At 40.2% G+C, this 23,256-nt stretch overlaps 1 protein-coding gene across 7 annotated transcripts in view; it reads left to right on the forward strand.

Moving 5' to 3' along the window:
* The window catches only part of STAG1 (STAG1 cohesin complex component), a 149,441-nt gene extending 126,546 nt beyond the window's left edge, over positions 1–22,895 (forward strand). For all 7 annotated transcript variants that reach the window (XM_032446719.2, XM_015870973.3, XM_085512621.1 and 4 more), the window contains 12 exons: positions 1,475–1,567; positions 3,431–3,605; positions 5,174–5,313; positions 6,837–6,938; positions 8,444–8,592; positions 9,870–9,998; positions 13,020–13,225; positions 16,003–16,174; positions 18,115–18,225; positions 19,170–19,284; positions 20,456–20,536; positions 20,634–22,895. In XM_032446719.2, the coding sequence (XP_032302610.1) occupies positions 1,475–1,567; positions 3,431–3,605; positions 5,174–5,313; positions 6,837–6,938; positions 8,444–8,592; positions 9,870–9,998; positions 13,020–13,225; positions 16,003–16,174; positions 18,115–18,225; positions 19,170–19,284; positions 20,456–20,536; positions 20,634–20,657 (1,497 nt within the window). In that variant the 3' untranslated portion in view covers positions 20,658–22,895. The remainder of the gene's footprint in view (positions 1–1,474; positions 1,568–3,430; positions 3,606–5,173; positions 5,314–6,836; positions 6,939–8,443; positions 8,593–9,869; positions 9,999–13,019; positions 13,226–16,002; positions 16,175–18,114; positions 18,226–19,169; positions 19,285–20,455; positions 20,537–20,633) is intronic.
* Positions 22,896–23,256: the final 361 nt, after the last annotated feature.

Here is a 23,256-nt window from a genome sequence, read left to right on the forward strand (position 1 = left end):
AATATGTTAGATAAAAATTGAAATTGGGAAGTCATCCCGATGTAATAGCTTCAGAGGCAGCCAAACAGTAGGGATGCCTGGGAACAAGATCACTAGAGATTTGTCACTTAGGAGAGACCAGAGGTAAATTATAGGTCATGTAATCGTAGTCTAATGCAGTTGCAGAAAGGGATCTTTGCTTATATTAAGAGAGAAAAACGATCAGTATTAAAAAGGTGATGTAGCATCTAGATCTTCAGAAACTAGATCAGAAAATCACTCTTTCTTTACTGAAAATTAAGAGGTTCAGAGATCTAGGAACCTGTGGGCTGCTTAGGTGCATTTGCATACCTGCCTTCTGTTGTGATTTCAGTACAGGAAGAGCATATGGACCACCAAAAGGCTTTTCAGTCAAGAAGAAATAATGAGATCTTAGGATAGGATTCAGTAAAAGGAGCTAAAACTAGAAATGAGACACATGGACTGAAGAGACAGCAAACTCAAAAATCAGGATTTTTGGCAGGCAAAATGTTGCTTATAGACTGCATGGCATCTTCAGGCTTTGTTTGGATGTTCAGCAGGACATGTCTTCTATCTGAAAGCTGATACAGGCGATACCATGCAGAAAATGTCAGCAGTAGTGATGGGCCAGCAGTCTCAGTGAGAATTAATGACTGTAATTTAGATCCCTTCTTTACACAAAATCTCTGGTGAAAACAGGGGTAAAAAGATCTTTGAAGCAGCTGCAGATGCATGTCAGAAATGCTGCCAGGCAGGGCAGGAGCTTTGCTGGTATCACTGAGCAATGCAGAGTATCAGAATCTACGAGTGGATGCTGACAAAGCTGGTCCTCTTTGACAAAACCTGAGGTTAACACAAGTCCTACTGGTTTGTGGTGCCTGTTTTTCTCTCTGTGTTGAATTTGCTCCTAACGTGAACAGAGAAACTGTTTAAATAGGTGCCAAGTGATGTATTTTTTTTGTATTTATTTTTTCTACCCACAAATCCTTTTTTCTCTAGATCAACAAACCTCCTTTTTCCCCATGTCATTGCATTTCTGCCACATGCCTTCACATGCCCCGTGTCTGCAGGCAGTTAGGATGATGTTTTTGTTCAATTTGAGATTGCTCATTGATGTTTTTGGTTGATGTGGATTTATCTACGTACAGAATGATTTTTAAACCACCAGGTGGACTGGCCTCCATGTATGGATCTTTTTCTTCTAAAGCATTTATTATAATTTACATCCAATATAGAACACAGCTAATATAGAACACGGCAATGTATTTATTAGTAGTATTTATTGCAGGGCAACCTTGTGCTGTTTGTCTGAAGACTAATGACTTTTTTACTCTGCATATATTTACATGGTCTCTCTTTGTTTTACCAGCTCATAGGGTTGAATGTGTGCAATTATCAACATCTTATGCTTTTTTCTTAGCAACCTTTTATTAATATTTACATATTAATATTAGCTTTTTGATATTTATTCTAGGAGGACTTGCTGGTATTGAGGAAAACTGTGAAATCCTTTCTAGCTGTCTGCCAGCAGTGTCTATCAAACGTCAACACCCCAGTTAAGGAGCAGGTAAAGGAAGTGTCTGTCCTGTGTTCTTACTGACATGTGAATGTTAGAAACTGTAGTAAAACTCAATATGACGTTGCACCAAACTTAGAAGGCGCTCATGATTTTCCTTCAAGTAAAACTGATCTGATGCTCAATAAAAAGAACTATTAAAATCACCTTCATGTCACAGCTAATATCAAATTCATTTTAGATATATCAATAGATGCTTAGGCCCACATTCAGCTGTCTTTAGTGTAGGTGTCGAACTGAATCACCTAATTTTAAAGTCCATTCCTCTTCTTAAGTAGCGCATTAGCAGATGTAAACAGGCACTTTTAGAGGATGATTCAGAACTCAGATTGGGTGAATCTGAATCAATCTGAGGCTGAATATTTTGGGATTTTTTTTTCCCTTTGCATTGAGTATTAGGGCAGCTGCCCTAATGTAGAGCAACTGCCTTCCTACATGAGTCAAATGCCTCATGGACATTTGGGGAAAAAATTTTAAGCTTCATTATTTAGTTATTTTGTCATCCTAATATTTCCATTACATGTAGCAGTAAATGCTAATTATTGTGTTTCTGTTTCCCGTGGTGGCTAATTGGAGAAAATTGAGGCTTCTAGCAGTGCGGGTCATTCTTACAGATGCTTTCTAGCAGAAAAAGAATGTTAAAGAATTTGACAAAAATATTCTAACTTACACTACAGATTTAATTTCACACTTTGCACAAATAGTTACTTGACAAATAATTATGTCTCCTTGGTAAAGCAAAGTAAAATATCCAGTTACCGAGTGTCTTCATTAAATAAATATCAAGATCTGGATGATTTTATTCGATTCTCAAGAATGTGGTCAATATAACATAGGTTGCTGTGCTTCTTCACAAACCTGTTTGCAGTTTTAAGTGCATGCACCTGTCTGCATGGGCACGAGAGCACACGTATGCCAAAGGTACACATGCAAAACATGATCATAGCAAGGTATTCTTTTATTTTTTTTTAATGGTTCAAAGTAATTTTCCAGTTATCTGCGTTCAGTGTTTGGAAAGCCAAAAGCGTGTGTGGATTGGGAAGCTTCTGCTCAGTATATTTAGGAACTGTAATAAAAGAAATTAAATCCAAGCACTTATTGAAATAATTTGCAGACTCTGCAGTAAAGAATAGCTGGTGTATTTGTTCGGGCTTTAATGTTTGCTGATTTATATCAGGTCTCTTGACATCTTTTAGTTGTCTGCAAATTGCTTTTTTATATCAGCACTTCTGTGATTTTGCCAAGTCTAATAAACACAGGTTCTTGTGATTTTTAAAAGGTAATACTTTCTAACAGATACTGGTTTTTGTTTTTGAAAGACAGCTCTGTTTGGCTTTTATGCCGCCTTCTGCAAGTTGATATAAATATTAAGGACTCAGAGACCATCCTACTTAGGTATTTTTAAAGGGCTCTGAGGTGTCATTGTCTTCCAGTAGGTTAACTTTAGTAATGATTTTTAGTACTCCGAATAGTTGCTCTTGACATAGAACATATGCTGGCACCTGTGTCCAAAATCTAAGTAGGCTGTAGTTTCCCTCCTCTTTAACCTTTTAACTGTTTATTTTTTCATTAATGCAGTAGAGATTTGTGGTTCTTCCCACAGAGAAGAAATAGAAATTTAATATGGTTCATCCTGGACATGGAACATCAGTAAACAGAGTTCCTACATAGTTTTAAAATACCATGTATCTTATTCCTAAGAGAAACCCCAGAGAACGCTCCTCACAGCACAGAAACATGCAGAATTCAGTTGAGTTAAAGGAGAGAATATCTAGGAATTAGATAACTGGTATTTTGGTTTTTACTTTCTTGACTTATGCTTCTTACTCTTCTTCTGTCTCTTTTGCCTTTCAGGCCTTCATGCTGCTCTGTGATCTCTTGATGATTTTTAGCCACCAGCTGATGACTGGGGGTCGTGAAGGTCTTCAGCCATTGGTGTTTAATCCAGACTCAGGCCTTCAGTCAGAACTTCTCAGTTTTGTGATGGACCATGTCTTCATTGACCAAGATGATGAAAACCAGAGCATGGGTACGTTTAGCTTTCAAGTTTTCTACTTAGCATTTTTCCCACAACAGATGCAGAGAAAAGAGGAAATTAGAATTTTCAGATCAATTTACTCAAAAATGTTTTCAAAATTATTCCTTCCTTAGTTGTAGGAGGGCAGATGGTATGTGTGCATATGGACCATTCAGCTATGTGTGTTAAAAAGTAGTTATGAAAGACCAGATGTCTACAGAATACATGGGAGCAGCCTGTAAACAACATGCTACTAATCTGTACAAAACTGTTCTTTTTATTTAATCTTTTTCTTAGTATTTATTTTCGAAACACTGAAGTACTAAAATAGTACAACTTTCAAAATAAAGCTTAGGATTCTTGATTTGAAAGTCATTGGAGACCAAATAGTTGGAGAAGTATTGTGTATGCTTGTTGTGTCCTTGTTATTTCTTAGGCATCCTTGTGTGGCTGTGATTTGAGAGGCATCTCTGCTTCCTCAGAAGGATGACAAGATTGTTTGCTTTCAGTCAAGGGAGGACAGATTTGTCATTGAGATCTACTTTAAAATAACTTATTGCTGTTACTGTGTGTTAGAAATGCTTAAATACATACTCAGTTACATGGCACACAGGTGCTGGTTTTGATCTTTTCAGACAGTATTGTATAGGACTAAGGTCTTAGAATTTGTTCTTGCTTTTGAGATGCTTTCAGTCTTCCAGCTCACTAGCTCCCCACTAGTTTGCATCTCTTCATGGATTACAGTAGCCAGAAAATAATGCATTTTGAAGCACAGCTTCACCAGAAGTGCACAGTGTAAGTTAATTGTACTTTGAGAGCTCAATGATCAGAATAATAAATAAAGTGCGGATTTTAAGAGGACAGTATTTATTTTTCTCCTGAGCTACGTTAGTGCTTTTTAACATGCTGTAATTGGACCGGGCAGACAGCAAAAAGGTGAATGAAGATCTTTGTAATCTGCAACCCCAAACGCTACTCCGTGAAGTCAGTCTGACAATTCACAGCTTTTGGTATTCAGAATATATTATAACAACAAAAAGAAATGAAGAATAATGAGAGAGGATGCTTCAGTTGTAAGGATTAAAGCATACTTACAGTCAATCTCTTACTGCTTATAAGAGATTTCCTACTATAAAATATGTGACTTGTACACAGTAGCTTTGTGGAGAATAGAGTGAAGCAAGAGAGTCTCAGTGATGCTGTGTCCCTCCTGGCCCCTACACAGATCTGTTTGAATTCAGGATGGTTAGGACATTCCCCTTTAAAAAAGCTCTCAACTAAATAGATGTTATTTGCTATGATCACAATTGGTACAGCTGATTGCATTTTCTTCTGTAAATTGTGTAATACAGTTTCCCTGTACAGCACCCCTGGTGAATGAATGGTGTCATCTTCCTGAAATTCCCAAATACCCTGAAGGTCCTAACGTCCAAGAATGATTATCTTTCATTTTAGTTTCTCCTGCAGCAATCCTTGCTTCCATTTTAAATAATTGACTTTTTTTCTGTACGCTACTCTTATATAATGTTGCTTTAGAAAATAACAGGCAGTTATAGTAACTTTATTGTTGATGCTTTCAGAGGGAGATGAAGAAGACGAAGCGAACAAAATAGAAGCTTTACATAAGAGAAGAAACCTTCTGGCTGCCTTTAGCAAGCTGATAATTTATGACATTGTGGACATGCACGCAGCTGCTGATATCTTCAAACACTATATGAAGGTACAGCTCCGTGTATTCTGCTCCTCCTAAGTGAGCTTACATTGCAGTGTCAGGTTACTTGCTTCTCTCCCTTGCAGTGCAGTAGTTGAAGACTGACCACTTGAAAGCTTTGCCAGCCTTACTTGATTTCTGTACTAGTTTTTCCTTTTTAAATTACACCTGTAACTGAGAAACTATGAGATCTGAACTAGCCTTCCTATGTGAGGAGAGCCTTACTAAGAGCCTACAAGATGCTGAGTATTTTCAGAGGCACTTACCTTTACAGAGCATTTCTTATCCTGCTCTTCAAATGAATTCCTAGAATCCCTACTATCAGTTGTTTGTCACTTTCACTGGGACACTCCTAGCCTTGGGGTTTGCCGTAGCAGGGAAGAAAGCTGGGTTTTCTATGAGAAGAGATTGTTTTATACAGGATAGCAGTAAAAAAGTGCATTGTGGGACTGCTGTAAGTGGGTATGCAGTACTTGAATATTTTATCAACGTACACTGCTTCTATGCAATATTTAGCCCCAGAGGAATTCAGAAAGACTTGTTACACAGCTGCCACTTTACGCTCTTGCTTGCACAATTACCTGCTGGTGAGCATGCACATAGCACTCCTGACACTGCCAAGCTACACAGAGTCCCTCAGCTTATATCAGATTGCCAGGTGTACCCACGTGTCTCTAAGAGCTTAGGGATCCCAAAGAAGACTGAGCAGCAGTTTCAAGATGAAGGTATCACACTCAGGTTGGTTTCCTACCTTCTGCTACTCTTTATTTTTCTCTTTCTCCTTCCCTTTGTCTCTTGAAATAAGGGAAGAGTGAGAGAAACTGAATTTAGAGGGCAAACTAGGATGATTTCTGTAGCAAAGAAGGTAGGAACAATATTTGAGAGGGAATGAAAACAAATAGTTATGAGTGCAGAAGGATTAATCAAGCTGAAAGAATGCTGGAAAGAAAAAGTTTAGATTCTCAGCCCAAAGCTTTAATGATTATGCAGGCTGTGCTTCTCAGCAGTCATTCCTCATTCAGTGCAGAGAATGAACCAGTGCTTCATGTTGACTAATCCCTTATTCAGTTTCCTGGCTTCAGTGGATGATGGCCATCTAAACTCACCATGGACCTTCTAATTGTAGCTATCTGTTCAATAATGTGTAGGTTCAATGTATTATTGCTTCTTATTATTTTCAGCCACAGCTCACTTTCTTCAAACATTTAGTTTGGGACAGGAAATGCTCTTTTGTTTTTCAATATGTCTGTTAGAAAAGATATAACAAGTATGGTAACAAACATAACGAAGGTGATAACAAGTCCCCATCTCATCACAGGGTGCAGGTAACTTGTCAGCTTGAATTTCATACAGAAACATTACTTCCCTCTCATATAAGAAATCTGGGTTTGAAACTGTTGTGATTTTTTTGTTGTTTTCGTTTTAACTGCTGCCTTTTCAAAAGAACTAGAAGTAATAAGGGAAAAAAAACATACTGAAATATTGTGTAAGAATTTCTGTTAAAGAGGATTTTTCTCCATGTTTGTTCCTAGTACTACAATGACTATGGGGATATCATTAAGGAAACCCTGAGCAAAACAAGGCAAATTGATAAAATCCAGTGTGCAAAGACACTCATTCTCAGTTTGCAACAGGTAAGAATATTGATTTTTGTTAGAAATCCCACATGGCAGAAATTCCTGGGCAGGACTTTTCTCTGGCACTGTTTACAAGGAGGCTAAAAAAAAGTTTGTGCTTCTGTTTAGAGTCTGTGCTGCTGTGCGATTCAGGCTGTCAACACTGATTTGTCTCTGCACCATTAAGCCAACAACAGGCAAAGTTTTGGTCAGGTTAAAATGGAAGAAGAGAAAAGAACTTTGCAGTTTGATCCAAGCTGATTTATAGTGTTTGTTTCCTGGTACCTGGTGAACAAGAGGAATTAGAATGACTTCTCCTTTCCTCTTTGTCTAAATACGGATTAATTTTTCATACTTTGAGGTGATGAACTGAAGTCCTCCAATATTATTAAGCATGTTTCTTCCATGTACAATTTGCTTTATAGCAACCATAAATTATTGGCTTGATGATGAAAGCCATCTTTGTTCTACTGGCAGCACAAAGCATGTGCTTCCCTAAGTACTGTTTAGGCCCTTGAAGTACTAGATACATCCATTACATAGAGAAGTTTCTCACATGAATTAGATGTTTTCAAGTCAGCTGGGCCTTCCAGCATTCATTCCAGACTGCCAGAGAGTTTCCTGTAGCAATTTGGAAGCTAAGAAAGATGTGTGAAAACCTGATAAAAACTGAAGAAATTCCAGAGGAACTTTTAAGTGTCAAAGTAATTCCTGTCCTTAAGGCTTGGGGAAAGGAAGAAGCCAGATGCCAGAGATCTGTCAGCCTAGCACCACATCACAAGTAAAATATATATCAGACAAGATATTTGCAAGTTTCTAAGTGATAGCTTACAGTCAGTATGAATTTCTCAAGGAGAAATCACGCCAGAGGAAGCTGCTTTCATTAATTATGTGGTAACAGAACTTGTGGATAGGACAGAAATGATAAATTTAATGCAGTTGTTGACACGGTCTCCTCTGATGATCTCATTATCAAGTTAGTAAGATGTGGACTAAGTGGTACTATAACAAGATAATGTAGATAAAGAACTGTTTAGAAAACTAGTGAGTTGTTAATTATTGTGCTGAAATGGCATTACCAAGCAGGTTTTGAAGGCATTTACCTAGTAATGTTCAGATATACATTAAGTCTTGAATGATGCAATAGAAATTTTGCCTCCTAATTTTCTGGCTGGTGCTGATGTGGTGGGGGATTGCAGGTATTTTAGAAAGCAGCTTCAGAATGCAGAATCATCTTGATGTGGGAAAGCAGTCTATAGAGTCCAGTGAAGTTATGTGCAGAACACTGCCTACGAGTTGTGGTCTGCACAAGTACAAGGTGGGGGACAGTTGTCAAACAGCCCTTACACAGACAGTGATCTGGGAGCTGAGGTGGATTAGAAGATAAGTGAAATCTGCCATATCTATGTAAATAAAAGAAGTGAGCTTAATGCCCACTCTGCCCTCGCAGGTTAAGAATAAAAGACTTTGTCAATGAACATGTTTTTAGCACACAGATTCTAACAACTGAGTTCTTTCTCTAGCTGTTCAATGAACTTGTTCAGGAGCAAGGTCCTAATCTGGACAGGACATCTGCCCACGTTAGTGGAATTAAGGAACTGGCTCGTCGGTTTGCCCTCACTTTTGGCTTGGATCAGATCAAGACAAGGGAGGCTGTGGCCACACTACACAAGTGAGTGGTGGTAAATAAACTAGATTTTTATATTACTTCACCTTAATGTTTTTGCTCAGCAGCTTAACTGTGTTGTCAGTCCTTATCCAGAAGGGAAATCCAGTAGTACACAGTGAACCTGGATCCCATTGAGAAAAAACAAGTTCCTTTACCTATACTAAATGATTCAAATCAATTGAAACTGAGGCTGAGTAAGGAAGATAACATAGGTGTAACTGTGAAGCCCAGAATCTTGTCTAGTTTGATGAGTACCTTTTCAGGCATCCTTTATGCTATGAGTAAAGCCATTACAATAGCACAAATACCAGTGTTCTGAGGACCTTTTCAGCAAGCAGACTGTGAGAAGGCATGTGAGCAGACCAGGATGGCGCAGCATCTATTTCTCTGCCATGGTCACTGCATCATTACTACCAGGAGAACCAGAGCTGCTCTTACTGTGTGTGTCCCTAAGAAAGGCACCTATTGCTGATATCTTTGGAAAGGAGCCATCCTTACTGTTACTCCTCTAACTCTATGCTTACTGTTTGCATAGAAGGCATCTCAGACCCGGTCCTAGGCCAGGGTCTCGGGATTATACTTCGAAGATGTCTGCTGTATGAACTTAATTGGACATTTTTAGGCTCAAATCTACCTGCAACAACAGTGTTTGGGTTTTTTGTTTGTTTGTTTAAGTCTGTAGTCATTCTGCATTTCCCTTCCACTTTCTCCTGTAAATCTTTCTGGGTTTCCCCTGACCTGAAAGGAAATCAGTAGGCTGCTGAACACTTGCTATGACAAGGAGATGTCCGGGCATGCATTTGCCATATTGGGTCTTGTAAAAGTAGTTTTCCTTAGTCTCAAATGATAAAGCAAAGACAAGGCAGATATGCATGGATCAGTATTGATGGTAAGTAAATTTTCTTCCCTGACTGTAGATGTGTAAGTTATTCCTTGTTAGACCTCATATATAATTGTTACTGCAAGCATCTGCTTCAGGCTTTAAAAAGAAAAAGCCAACTGGCTGTTCCTGCTAAGGCAGTGCCTTTCCACAGCTGCCAAATTCCTTACATTGCAGTGAGTTCCTTCTAACAGGAGACTGGCAATGTTTTGTCATTGACTTTGAATCTGCACTCATTCAAAGGGAACATTTGATTTCCTTCAGGTCCAAAAGCTGCTATTTGCTAGTAGTGAAAAATAAGAGTGATGGATTGAGGCAGCATTTAGAGGTGATGGGATGATGTTGATATTGTTTTATTTTCTTAGAAATGTCTGACCGTGTTGAAATTTCTTTACTGTAGGGATGGAATAGAGTTTGCCTTCAAATATCAGAATCAAAAGGGACAAGACTATCCACCTCCTAACCTTGCTTTCCTGGAAGTGCTTAGTGAATTTTCTTCTAAACTCCTGCGGCAGGACAAAAAGACTGTGTAAGTAACAGCCTTGTTTTCTGTGGTGGGTTTTGCTGAGCTGTGTTGAATATTGTTGATGATTCAATATAGCTGAAACCTCTGCTTCCAGCTTCTCATTGTCTAATGGGAGTTTTAGGAAGGCATTGTGGCTTTTTATATAGTTATTCATCAATTTATATTTTTTAGTAATAAAAATAAATCAGAAAAGAAGAATCAAATCAACTGATTAAGTGAACTTTAGACTTATAACACTGCTTAAAATTTCCCATGGAGCACTGAAAATAAGAAGCATCATTTGTCAGACAAGCAGAAAAAGGAATGAGCTGTAAGCAGTATGTGAACTATATAGGCCTCTAAACATTGCAGTGACATTCATTTCTGTTAGACATTCATATGAGAAGTATATTTATGTTTATTTTAAGAACTTTTCAACTTGGTAAATTGAGTTGCCGAGGCTTCTGTTACTGGTCCGATAGGATGGAAAGACAGGGTGAGAGACAGCACTGTTGTTGTTTAGGAAAAAGCAGAGTGATAGAAACCTCAGACTAAAACAAGCAACTTGTATTTGCATGGCCATCAGTGGCTGCAGGTGAGGTACCAAAAATGAAGTAAATCAGACACACTGTTGATGAGAGCTGAATATATAGCAAGAAACACTGTTGTGTGACTAACATGTGAAAAAATGGCAAAGGCAGCCATGGATATTGAGAGAATTGATAAAGAGAAAGCTGCATTAGTGAAGGCAAGTTCATAGCAAAGATGTGTTGTCAGCATCACTGCAGAGGTAAGAGTATTCATTTCTGGTGTGTTCTGTAACAAACATCCAAGATCTGGCCATGGCATAGAAACAGTAAAGGAAAAACAGTGTAGTTAAATGTCATCATAGCTCTGTGTGCCAGACTAGAACTGAGTTCTTTGAATAATTCCATGGCAATTTAAATATGTAATTACCATTAATGATCATTTATGGTTGTAGATATCTTTTTAGTTATTCTTCTGGCCACAGTGAACTTAAGTCATTCTACAAGTGTATGTAACATCATACTACTGTGACTGTGACTTTTGTCAACCTCTGTTCTGTTCTTTAGGACAGGGCTTAATAATAACAAGGATTTTCTGGCTGCCTTTCCAGCTGAACTGCAGGTTCCCTCTATCTGCTCGCTTAAGTGTAATTAGCCCAATTCGAGTTGAATTTAATGCATCTTATTTTTCCTGCACACTTATTGGTTCTTCCACAAGTTTCTCCGGTGTCTAAAATCTGAAGTTATATCACTGTACCCAGCGTACCTGACAGCTAAATCAGACCTGACCCTTCGTATGAAGTTCAGTATTTCTCTTTCTTTACCCCTCTGTGATACCATTTACATTTATTTCTCACCTTCTTCTCAGGACTGCAGAGGTTGCTGTGGTGGAATCCATTTCTCCTGATTTTAGCTGTCTTGTAGCCTTGTGTGTCTGGGCTATTTACTTCAGCTGCATTTGAAGATTGATGAAAAGAAATAGGGTCTTTAGGACATGATTCCTCTGATCTGTCCTAAATTAGTGCTTTAAGATAAGCTCAGATATGGCCTAGATTCCATTGGCTGCTGTAACTATGGAGAGAGTCAAGATAACCAGCGTGTATGTAAAGATGGTTTTTTGGAGATCTCTGCATTCCTTCACTTGAGAGATCTGTCATGTTTGCACTCGTCAGGCAGTGGGTTCACTGCCCCATAGCAGTTTGCTGACATTACATTCTCAGTTATACTCTGGATAGTTAATTTTGCCCTTCTCTGTAGCATGGCTGCTCCAATCCAGAGGGACCTCTCCCCCGCCCTGCAAAGGGGCAGCAGGCTGCAAGCAGGAAGGAACATGACCACCATCTGGTGGAGAAGTCCTGTGTACGGGATCACTTACCTCCCTGCTGCCTTGGTCTCCTGCCAGCTGACTGTAAGCTCAGCAATGGGCTGTTAGTCTGGAGGTTAAAGTGCTCTAGAATAACCCTGAACATCTCATCGACATACCTGCCTGTCTGCATGTATGGGGGCAAACTGGAGGGCTGCCGACCTTCCACATTGCCTTCCCTACCTCAAAAAAAACAGACTGTTGATTCAGTGTGTCTGCCTGTCACCTGCCCTTCGTGCACGATACCGTTCCCAGTTCAGGAAACACTACTGTTTTGCTAAGCTTCTGCTTCTTTTCTGATTTACTTCTTAATTATTAGTATAATTCATATTATTTGTGTTACTGTTAATATAGTGTTATTGTTACTATTACTCTTATTGCCACTTGGCAGTGTGGTGCTGAATGAGATTGTGATCTCATTCATAATACACAGAGTGCATCATAATGTATTTTTTGGACAGAAGGAGGTAATGCTGAAGTACAGTGCCTTCTCTTGCTTTAATTCTGAATGCTTGGAACTCATTGGAAATCACTTTTGTGTGGCTTTTCTTACTCATTTTATGGATGAACGTTCAATGGAAAAGGAAGACAGCTCACATGTCCTCCTGGCCATATGTGGGACAGAAGTTGGTTTGTTCCTCCCCTGAGTTAACAAGTACTCACTGGGCTTCTCTGTGGCAGTGGAATGGATCTTCAGCTTTTTACTGAAAAATATCTGCTTGTATTTGAGGAAACTGTTCTCCTCCCATTCCAAAGATGCTAAATTATATCCTCAGTCTACTAATTCAGATTGTCTGTTGACACACAAGCAATATAGAGAAGTGGCTCACTTGCTATGCAGGATAGAAGGGGAATTCGAGTAGACCTGCACTGTGAATGACTGCAGGCAAATATAGGAAGATGTTGGGGAGAGGAAACTTTAAGTTGCTTATCTGAGTAACCTGTGCACAATAAGCTGTAACTTTGTTTTGAGGGAATGCTGTGAATTCTGAATCACTTTGAGGTATGAAGCCTTATCAACATACACTATCAAATTAAAGTAAGGAGACGCCATGGCAGATTTCTGTTAAGCTCTCAGCACTGTGGGGAGGACTTGCACATTAATTACAGAGGAAACAACACTCTGAGCCTCTGCAATTTGTTTTCTATTTTCAGTCACACCTACTTAGAAAAGTTTCTGACAGAGCAGATGATGGAGAGAAGAGAAGACGTGTGGCTCCCACTGATTTCCTATAGGAACTCACTAGTTACAGGCGGCGAAGATGACAGGATGTCTGTTAACAGTGGGAGCAGCAGCAGCAAAACCTCTTCGGTCAGAAATAAGAAAGGACGGCCACCGCTACACAAAAAGAGAGTAGAAGGTTTGTATGGTTTTATTCTGCCTAGTGGAGGTGTTTCTCATTTGTACATGCATTACAGCTTTCCTTGTGTTGTGTATGTGATGAAAGCAAAGCACTTGTTCTGCAAATTCCTATCAAGCTTCACCGTTTCTGTATGAGAAATAGCCTCGTAATTCCCTGCTCCTGCTTGTCCTGAGAGTTTCAGATGGAGAACTACTAAAAGCTGCTACTGGCAGTGGAGACAGGAGGTGGCTGTGGAGTGAACTGCTCTGCACCATTCCCAGTCACAGATTTCTGCTTCTGTTTTGTTTTGAAGCAGTTGTTAATTGATGGGGTGTTGGAGCAAACCTGGGGCAGGAATTCTGATATAGATCACTGCTTTGCCAGGACACCGGGGAACACTAAAGAGATGCATGTTTTTGTTCAAGGTGGCACCAATCAACATTGTATTTACTTTTTCTATGACTTCAGGAGTGTACATGAGGAATTTGGCAATGGTGGCCAACTTCTTACAAGATTGCATCTGTTCCTGGTTGATAAGTGTCAAATTGCACCATGCAGTGCATGTTTATGCGAACATGCTGTTTCAATAGACAGCAATTATAAGTGAGATCTTTAAACTCCGGAGTGTTTTCCAAGGTTGATATCTGCCATAGTAACCCCTCAGTGAAGAATCTAATTCCAGTTCTCCTGAATATGTAACCACTTACCAAAGATACCCCATTCTTCAAATGTTGGTCTGTACACACTCATAGCCAGGTCCATTCTCCCCTACAGCTTATGCTGAGCGGTGCATGAGCCAACCTAGAGCCTGGGTAGAAGAAAGCACAGCTTGCTTCCTTCAGACATTGTTTTGCTTCCTTCATGTTGCCGTGGTTTATGCAGGATTCAACTGGGGTCGTTTTTTTTCTCTCCTCCTGTTACTACTTTAATTCTAATCTATTTTTTCTACCCGTATCCTTATTTTTCCACTAACTGTAGTAACATCTCAGCTCCCCCTCAAGGTGAGTCTTATTCTTAGGGTGGAGGTTTTATGACATTGTTTGCCCCACTCTCTTTCATGCCTGCCTTGTTCAGTGATCAATAGGAGGAAGCTCTGACTTGCAACACCTTCCTTTTGAATATTACCTTTCTTTGCAATATCTGGGGTCCTGTATTTTCCAAAACCAACCCTGACTTAAAATGCTGTGAGCCTCAATCTGTGGCCATTCACCTCATTGTTCACTTTCTGAAAGATCTGAGTGTGCCACAGTTTCCACAGGAGATCACATAACAGCAGTACGGCCTGGAGCCAGTTTGTGTGTTTTTTGTGGGCAGATACAGACTGCTGCACAAGGAGGGGGCTCATTTAGTATGCACATATAATGAGCTCAAGAAGGACTCAGAAATGTAATCCTCTTCTTAGAAATAAGTATTTACTGTTCACTGGTCTGTGGAAGTGGAGCTATGAAGAATCAGTCTGATGAGCAGCTGGTTGCCTACAGATAGTCTGTATGCAGCAGGTACACAGGCCGTTGTTTTTTATCTTTACATATTTTTATAACCCTTCCAGAAGTCGTAGTTTCAGTTTTAATCTAGCACTGGAACCACAAATGCAGACCTGCTTCTGAATCCTGCTAAGGTGTTTAAATCCCACTCTAAAGAAAGGACATAGTCACTGCAGGAGCTATCGTGGCATCTAAGAAGCAAAGCCAGACCCTGTAGTTCCTTCCTGCCCTCAGCCCGGTGTGTATTGGGTTCAGCTGACTGGGCTGGAGAATTGTTCAGTTGTTACTGAAAGTGGAACTGCTGTCTGTATGGGTGGTTCTGACATCTCTTCATAATGCCTTAAGGAAGTGAAACATAAAAAGGATTTTAAAAAACCCTTAGTTTTATAAAAGGCAAATTCAATAATAAATAGGCAACTTTTTAGACAGCTTTTATGCCCAAACAGTAATAAAAGGCATAGGAAAAGCAAAGAGACCTGTTGAGCTCTACAGCTACTCTCTCTATTTCCTCCTGTCAATAAATCCATGACCATGTCTTTTCTTCTGTAGTCTCTTGTCTTTCACTTGCTGCAGCAACTTCCACATGTCTCTTGTCTGCACAGCTGTGTTCTCACATGTTCATCTCAGGCCCCACCAGCCCTTCATCTCCATTTTACTGCTTTCTCAGTGCAAGCCCAGCATCCCACATTACACCTTCAGTCAGCTTCCCATCTCCATCCTCCCATCTGCTCTGAACTCTAAATATGCTGAAATTGACACCAGCCAGATTTAAACCTGTCCTTATTTAAAATGTCCCTCTGTGCTCCACTGGGATGCTGCTCACTGATGTTTCCACTCCCATCGTGGTGTTCAGTCGTGTTTCATTTGATGTACAAGGTGAACAGTCTTATATTTAGATTGCAAAGTTGGTACTTAGGAATTGTTTTTGTGAAGTGTGTACGAGCCACCCAACAAAGCAGGCAGTGCTGCAGTGCAGGATGTTTGCAATCTTTTGTTTTAAGTATTTCTACTTTGAGTAGTTGTTATTGCTGGGAATAACTGGTAGGAATCCTTCCTTAGCAGAACACAAAAAGGACCATTTTGAGTTCTTACCCAGCTGATCTTAAAGGCACATCTACTACAATAGATACTAACCTGCTGAAAACATCACTTAGTGGAAGGTGCTGCCTCTGTGTTGAAGTGCAGCATAGATGGAAAGCTTTAATTATTAACAGAAGGTTCCGTGAGTTGGCTGAGAGGAATTTAAAGGCAGCAACACTATGTTTTACCCCATCAGTAACACAGCAGTAATTCTGAATGTTCCTTTCCTAGATGAGAGTCTGGAAGGCTCTTGGCTGAACAGGAATGAGAACATCCATACTCCAGGAGCACTGCAGCCACCACAGCTCACCTCAACTGTCTTGAGAGAGAACACCAGACAAATGGGGGAGCAGATCCAGGAGCACGAGTCGGAGCAGGGATCTGAACAAGATTTTTTACACAAGTAAGTGTTGCAATGTCCATCCCAAACACAGTGAAATCCAGGTAAAGAAGTTGTGTACCTGTATACAGGTAGTTGTGGCTCCACAGGTGCAGGTTTCTTTGGAAAAGCAACTGGAAGGATCTTGGTTATGGCTCAGCAATACTTTGATTATTTTAAATTTGTCCCCCCCCCCTCCAAAAAAAAAGGTTGTAACAAAGTCAAGATAGAAGTTCTTCACGTTAAAACTATTATATACAGCGTAACTGTGGGTTTATGGGTAAATCAGGGTTTGTGGGCCCAGCTTGGTTTGAACTGCGTCTCTGAAGACCTATTACATGTTCTCTTCTCTTTTCTTTCTGTCGTAGCACAGTAAATGTTCTCCAGAAATCTTTCCTGATTTCTTACAAATTAACCCTTCAGTCCCATTCAGCTGCTGAAGTATCTCCTGCTTCTGGGCACTTTTGCAGGCAGTTTTGTTGTGCCCTAAATTTTGTCATTCAACACCCATTTTATCACCTCCATTTTAATCTGTTTATGGGGGGAAAATGGTTGTTATTATCTGTTAGTAGTTTCTTTAACAAAGTCTTGGAGGATGCTGTTCTGTGCTGATTCTATCAATCTGAAGGCAAAGGATAACAGTAATTGTTAAAAACTTCTGTCTGTTATACTTTATAGTGTCTTAAGGAACTGTTTTTATAACCCTTATAGCCAGTTCTTTGGTTGTGTAAGCAGCGTGCACAGACATCAGCATTACAACAGATGAACCCTTGATAAGATCTGTGAATCTGTGTTTGCCACAAGAGATACTTGCATCTCAGCTGGCTACAGATAAATGTTTCTGCAGCATGTTTGGTGTTTCCATAAATGATTTCAGCTCCCTTATTTCCCCATACTGACAACATGGTATCAGCCAGCAGTAGGGAATGATTTTCTTTCAGCCTGGAGTTTGCTGCTCATCCACATGCATCATGAGGGTCACCACATCTTCCCACTTAACATGCTGTCTCTAATATGCCACAGCATACCTTAGAGTTGGATCCTGCTGATCCCTAATCCACTTTTCAATTGATCCCAAACACCCTGTGCATTCCTTAGAAAATCCCTAAAAATATGAATGTATACAGTTTTATACAATCTAATGTATGCTTTCTGCATGATAGCTGTGTACAGGTATCAGTATCTAACACCAGGTACTTAAAACACTGATTGGACTTGACAGTCTTGAAGGTCTTTCCCAGACTAAATAATTCTATGGCAGATGAGGGTCAACAATAAATACAGAGCAGTCAGTTGCTGAGCAGAAGTTCTCAGTTGTTCCCAGGGCAGTATTTCCTCCTGAGCTGTTCTCACATGGTTTTTCCCTTTTATCGTGTCAGTGTTACTGGGGTATGAGGTTACATAATTCAAACGTGACGTTGCTCTGAAGATCTGCACTTACTCTATCGTCTCTTTCTAACTGCAATACACAAAATGCTGAATGCGTTGCTTTCTGCTTCTGGGTTTAGGTGGTGCTAAGTACAGCCTTTCAGGAGTTTGTGTATGGATAAGTTACTGGATGCTGAAGTAGATATGGATTGTGCATTTCAAAGCTATTTGGTTTTCACGTTGTGTGGCTTTTTGTCTTACAATATTTCTGTTGTTAACTTGGATTTATTCTTACCCCTGTTTTTGCCTGATCTGAGAGTGTCCTCATTACAGGCACGTGCTGCATTAATGAATGGGAAACGCCAGCATTGTATGTAGCTGTTTTTATTGCAACAATTAATGGGTATTTTTGTGCACATTCAGTGGGAGGAGGCAAATTGCAGAAGGGTATCGGGAAGGTTTGTACAATGATGGGTGTAATTTGAACAACTAAATCTGAAGCACAGCCAGACACAGAACTGGAGGGAATGCTGTCTAAATAACAGCCAACTCGGAATCGTTTGTGCTCTGTCATAACGCTGCTCTGTGTCTGTTAGTCCCCAGATGCAGATATCATGGTTGGGCCAACAGAAGCTAGAAGATTTAAATCGAAAGGACAGGACAGGAATGAACTACATGAAAGGAAGGACTGGCGTAAGGCACGCAGTGTAAGTGTTCATTGCATCTTCGTCTCCAGATCCAGAACCATTTTAGATGGCAAAGTTGCATTTAAACGTTACTTTTCTGGGTTGTTACCATTAAATTCTGTGATATTTAACTGTTTTTAATAAAGGCAGAGTTACAGCTTTGTAACACCGAGATGGACACCAGGCAATAGGGCTCAGTAGCTCAGTGTTCTGCCCCTAACCACAGCTGTATGCAGGTGCCTCACGAACGCAGCAGACCTTCGTGGTACCATTTCCATAGTTCTTTAATTGCCTTCAACTATTCTCAGACCCTTTCCTTGAGGCGCTGTGGTTTGTCTGTTAAGTAATTTACAGTGAGCATTTATCTCAAGTTGTTTTCCAGTTTTCCCATGAGCTCGTTTAAGCTTTATTCACCCACCTCACCTCCTGCAGGTGTCCCACTGTGCAGCTAATGGGGGGAACACATGGGTGTGAATGCAGAAGTGCTCTGTTGTACAAGGTGCTCTGTGCTCCTGTGCTGATCTAATGAAGTCTTTCAGCACATAAACTTCTCAGGGTGGGGGCCAGGGTCTCTAGCAAGATCAGGTCGTTATAGTGTTAGAAACTGGTCTTGGATTCACTGGTGGATTCCCAGGCACTTTGCAGCACTTGGCAAACGCTGTATCTCCTTTTTGTAAAAGGGCAGGCAAACCCAATGAGCTCATTGCCCTTTCCTTCTTAAGGACAGGTTTAATTAGTGGTCATAATGATATTGCACTGGACGTCCTGCTTTAGCCTCTGCCAGTGGGAGGTTTTTTTTACATGCAATTTTCTTCTAGCTAATACTGAGTGAACATGCTGCCTTTATTCTCGGTGTAACAATGAGAAGGAATTAAGGGATAGGGCTTTGCATTGTTCTTAATTTCCCAACCGTGAATGCTGTCATTACAATGCCTGAAATTGATGAGTTCTTTCTGCCTAATCAGACGCGGTCTAATGGAAGATGACGCTGAGCCCATCTTCGAAGATGTAATGATGTCCTCACGAGGTCAGCTAGAGGATATGAATGAAGAATTTGAGGACACGATGGTCATTGATCTGGTCAGTAAACCTTATTAATAGCAAATTTAAAGTGGTAGAAGGGTAATTCAGAAGGAATTTCATAAGTGAGTACAAACAAGTGTCCAAAATGTTGAGCTGTATTTCCTTTGACCTTAAACATTAAAGACAGGAAATAATCTGCATATTCCCTGAAACCTGAAACTGCAGTTTCAGGCCCAATTGACTTTACTGATAGAAACACGGGAAGCATTCAAGAAGCTGCCTGCTCAGCATTGTGCTGTTCAGATGGACTGTCTGTAATCCAGTAACAATGTTTGGTTTGGTGTTGGATGTTGTGAAGAGTTTGGAAACTATCAGCTGAAGTTACACATGCTGTTGCTTCCTTCCTCATGTCATCATTACAGCCATCAGTAACTCATCTGCTGGCACAGGATTTTATGCAGGCTCTCTGTGGTCAAGCAGAGTCCATTCTGTTTCCTAGTTTGGTTTCTGGGATGTAGGGGAAGTAATGGATCCTTAATCACAGTATCATCCAGGTTGTTGCCATGCACAGAGCTGTGCTGGCCCAGCAGCAGGGAGAGCGGGCAGTGGAAGGCAGGCAGGTGTGCAGTGCACCTTATACTGCTGGTGCTGCTCCTAACCAGGCTGTACCAGCAGACTGCAACCTGCGTTTCTTTCACATCAATGTGATCAAAGACGAGCAGAATTTCCTATAAGCCGACTGGCCTCGGTTCTGAATGAATTTTTGCATTTTCACTGGTTTCAATGCTTTTGTATTTCTCCTTTCACCTCCAGATGATGAGGCAGAGGTTTAGTTCTTGTATTACAGCTTCATAAGTACTTAAATAATATATGCTCTGTTCACATCAGAGTTTCATCATAGACAAAAGCATAAGGGAGACAGTTTTTATGTAGTCTGACCACATGTGGTGCTAATACAGGAACACCATTAAGTCAGCAAGGGCCTTAAGCAAGTGCTAAGCTATGGGCACGACCTTAAAATTACTTCAGTATCATTTAATACCAGCTTCCTTAAATAAAACTCTCCCATGCCAGGGCCTCAGTTTGTATCTGAGCCTTTATAGAAGTCCATGCAAAGCTGCTTGCTAAGGCCATGGATGAGCACCTTGTACTGATGAGCTGTAGAGCCAGCAGATCCTTTGTAGGCAGTCATAGATGTGATGTTCTAACAACCTGCCCATCTTTACAGCCACCTTCAAGAAACCGACGAGAACGGGCTGAGCTGAGGCCAGACTTCTTTGACTCCGCAGCTATCATTGAGGATGATTCAGTAAGACTTGACTTGCACTGCCTGCTGCTTATCAGAGGCTCTTTACTCAATTACAGTTGCACTTAATTAACTACTCTCTTTTACATGGTTTTTCTAGGGATTTGGAATGCCAATGTTCTGAAGTCTGCTGAAGACATTTTACAAATTTGGAACTCTATTGTTTAGAGCTAGAGGCCTATATACTGTGATAGCTTGTATGAAAACCACATTTTTGATGTGATACGGTTTGATTTTTAACCAAATGATTAAGGTCAATCCCTTTTTGTAGTGACAGAAAGAAGAGGAGCTTCTTAATGACACAAAGGAATGTTGGCCAACCCCGTCACCTCAGAAAGGCTGACCTAGAAAATCATTTGTATCCCTTGTTCTTGACTGTCCTAATACAGAGTTGGTTTTTTTTCCTGGATGAGGAGGAAGTTTTAAATTGTTAAGACAGCTGTCAAAATAAAACACTGTTCTACGGATGTTTTCTGAAAACATGGAGCGATAACAGAACTTTTTAACTTTATTTTTCTGCTGTACAATTTAAAACGGTTTTAACATTTGCCTTTTTATGTTTTAAAAGCTAGCCATTTTTATTAAACCTATGCCTATCAGCCATTGACTAGCAATGATGCTACAAGCAGGTCGTTCTGGCTACGGAAAAGTGTTTTTGAACACACTGGATTTGATTAACATTGTGGTACGCTTATATCCTCTCGTAGGCATTGAGAAGAGGTTAGAATTCTAATGACGTGCATCTCTGCCAAAAAAAAAAACCCAGATTCTGATATGATAAACCCAGATTTTATACTCTTGAGAAGATTTATTTTTATTTATAACGGGACATGACGTGAGAGATGTCCATGAAGCCACTTTTCCAACAGACGCTGTGTAACATTCATTTTATATAGCACACGGGGACACAAAAGCAGTAAGTTTTCTATTGGTACTTGCTCTGTGCATTTTTAGCAACTTATACCAGCAAATAAAGTATTCTCAGTAAAACACACAAATGGTTCTCAAGTAATCACTGTGCTGTTTTTACTACCTACTTCAAGCCCTGCCAACCCGAGGTACATAAACAGCAACTTTCCTATTTAAAGAAACAATAATTCAAGGGTGGGGGAAAGGAATTGCTTGAGCATCCTAGAGGCAGTTTTACCTGTAGCACACAGAAATCTTCTTTCCATGCCATAAACACCCTTCTGCGCTATTTTTGTAAATTAATTTTGCCAGGTAGAAGTACTGTATGTGCTGCATAGAAATTCGTGCTTAGATGGTGAAGTTCTTAAGCTTACAATGGAATACAGCTACATTTTCAGTGTTAACTGTGCATATTAAGAGTAATTATTTGGGGAAAGAAATGCAATTTTTCAAAAAAGCAAAAAACATTTAAAAAAAAAAAACAACAAAACCCAAACAGCCAAACCCCGAACAGCCTCAGTTAAGTTCATTGTGATAAGAGATTTTTCTTCAGTAAGTTGGAATATTGTTATGCTTGGGTTTGATGCCTCTACCTGGCAGCTGCTGAGTTACAGCAGGCCAGACACAGCCTGTGCTGAGCAGGCCCTGGGCATCAGCCCCAATCACTAACCTTCCTTTCTGCAGTCAAGATACCAAGCAGGCTGACCCACCTGGAGCACAGCAGTTTCAGAGGTGCTTATTGGTTTTTATTTTTAAGCAACAGGAACTAATGGTGGAACTTTGCTTTTCTGTTTTTCTTTTTGTTTTTAAATAAGATCTTAAACAAAAAACGTCACTACCCAGTGCTCGCTTATGTGCTGGGAGGGGGAAGAACATCTAAAAAGAACCGACCAGCATTTCACACAGCTGAGGTTTGTTTTTAACGTGTGCAGTTCTCAAACTGAAACGGCTGCCAAAAATGTTGGACTGGGAGATTGGGCCACTCCTCTGCTGTCTGTTGGGTAACACCAAACAGGGGAAGGGGCTGCAGCTCCCCAGAATAATGACACCACCTCCCTTCCTCTTCTGTCCATGCCCGTGGTGCTGGGTGGGCTGGGATGGCTGCGTTAAATGGTCATCGCGGTCATTCTGTGAGCATAGAGGCAAAATAATCGCTGCCTGGTTGGAGTCAGAGCCTCAGACAAACCTTGTGCTTCACAGTCCTCTGTGTGGAAAACTGATTCCTAATTTAACATTGTAGAATACTGTATAACAAACATTTATGATCACGGTACCTGCAATGGGTTTCCAGTTCAGTTTGCAGTCAATAGGTTTTTGTATTATGAGTGTCTCCTTGATTGGTTTTGCTAGTAATTCTGTAAATTGTACATTTACAATATGAGGTTTTTTTTTTTCCTTTTGTACAATTTAAAACTGATGCTTCACCTTTCATTTAATAAACTATTCAAAATCATGAGTATGATGAGCACCCTCTTCACTATAACTTTGTTCTAAACACAGGTTTGGGCCATCACATCTTGTCACCCCGTTAATTATGAAGTACTGAATGGTAGTTCCTCATACAGTCCAGGATGCAAAAACAAGTTTATATACATATCTTAACCATTCAGCATCAGAGAAATGTGTTGTCTGGTCTCTCTCCCCCTCTCCCTTTCTTCCTCCCTCTCACCCCCTCCGCGCTGTGGTGTGGTACTGGTTGATGGTGGGGGTTTTGTTGTGAGATTGCAGTATATTTGGTAACTCATCACACAACTTGGGAAGTCTCACTGCTGAGAAGTTCCGGTCTTTGCCACGCTGTAAAAACTACCACTCTC

Source organism: Coturnix japonica, chromosome 12, assembly GCF_054131305.1.
Source record: "Coturnix japonica strain WE chromosome 12, WE-NBRP24, whole genome shotgun sequence".
In the NCBI taxonomy this organism is placed as follows: Eukaryota; Metazoa; Chordata; class Aves; order Galliformes; family Phasianidae; genus Coturnix; species Coturnix japonica.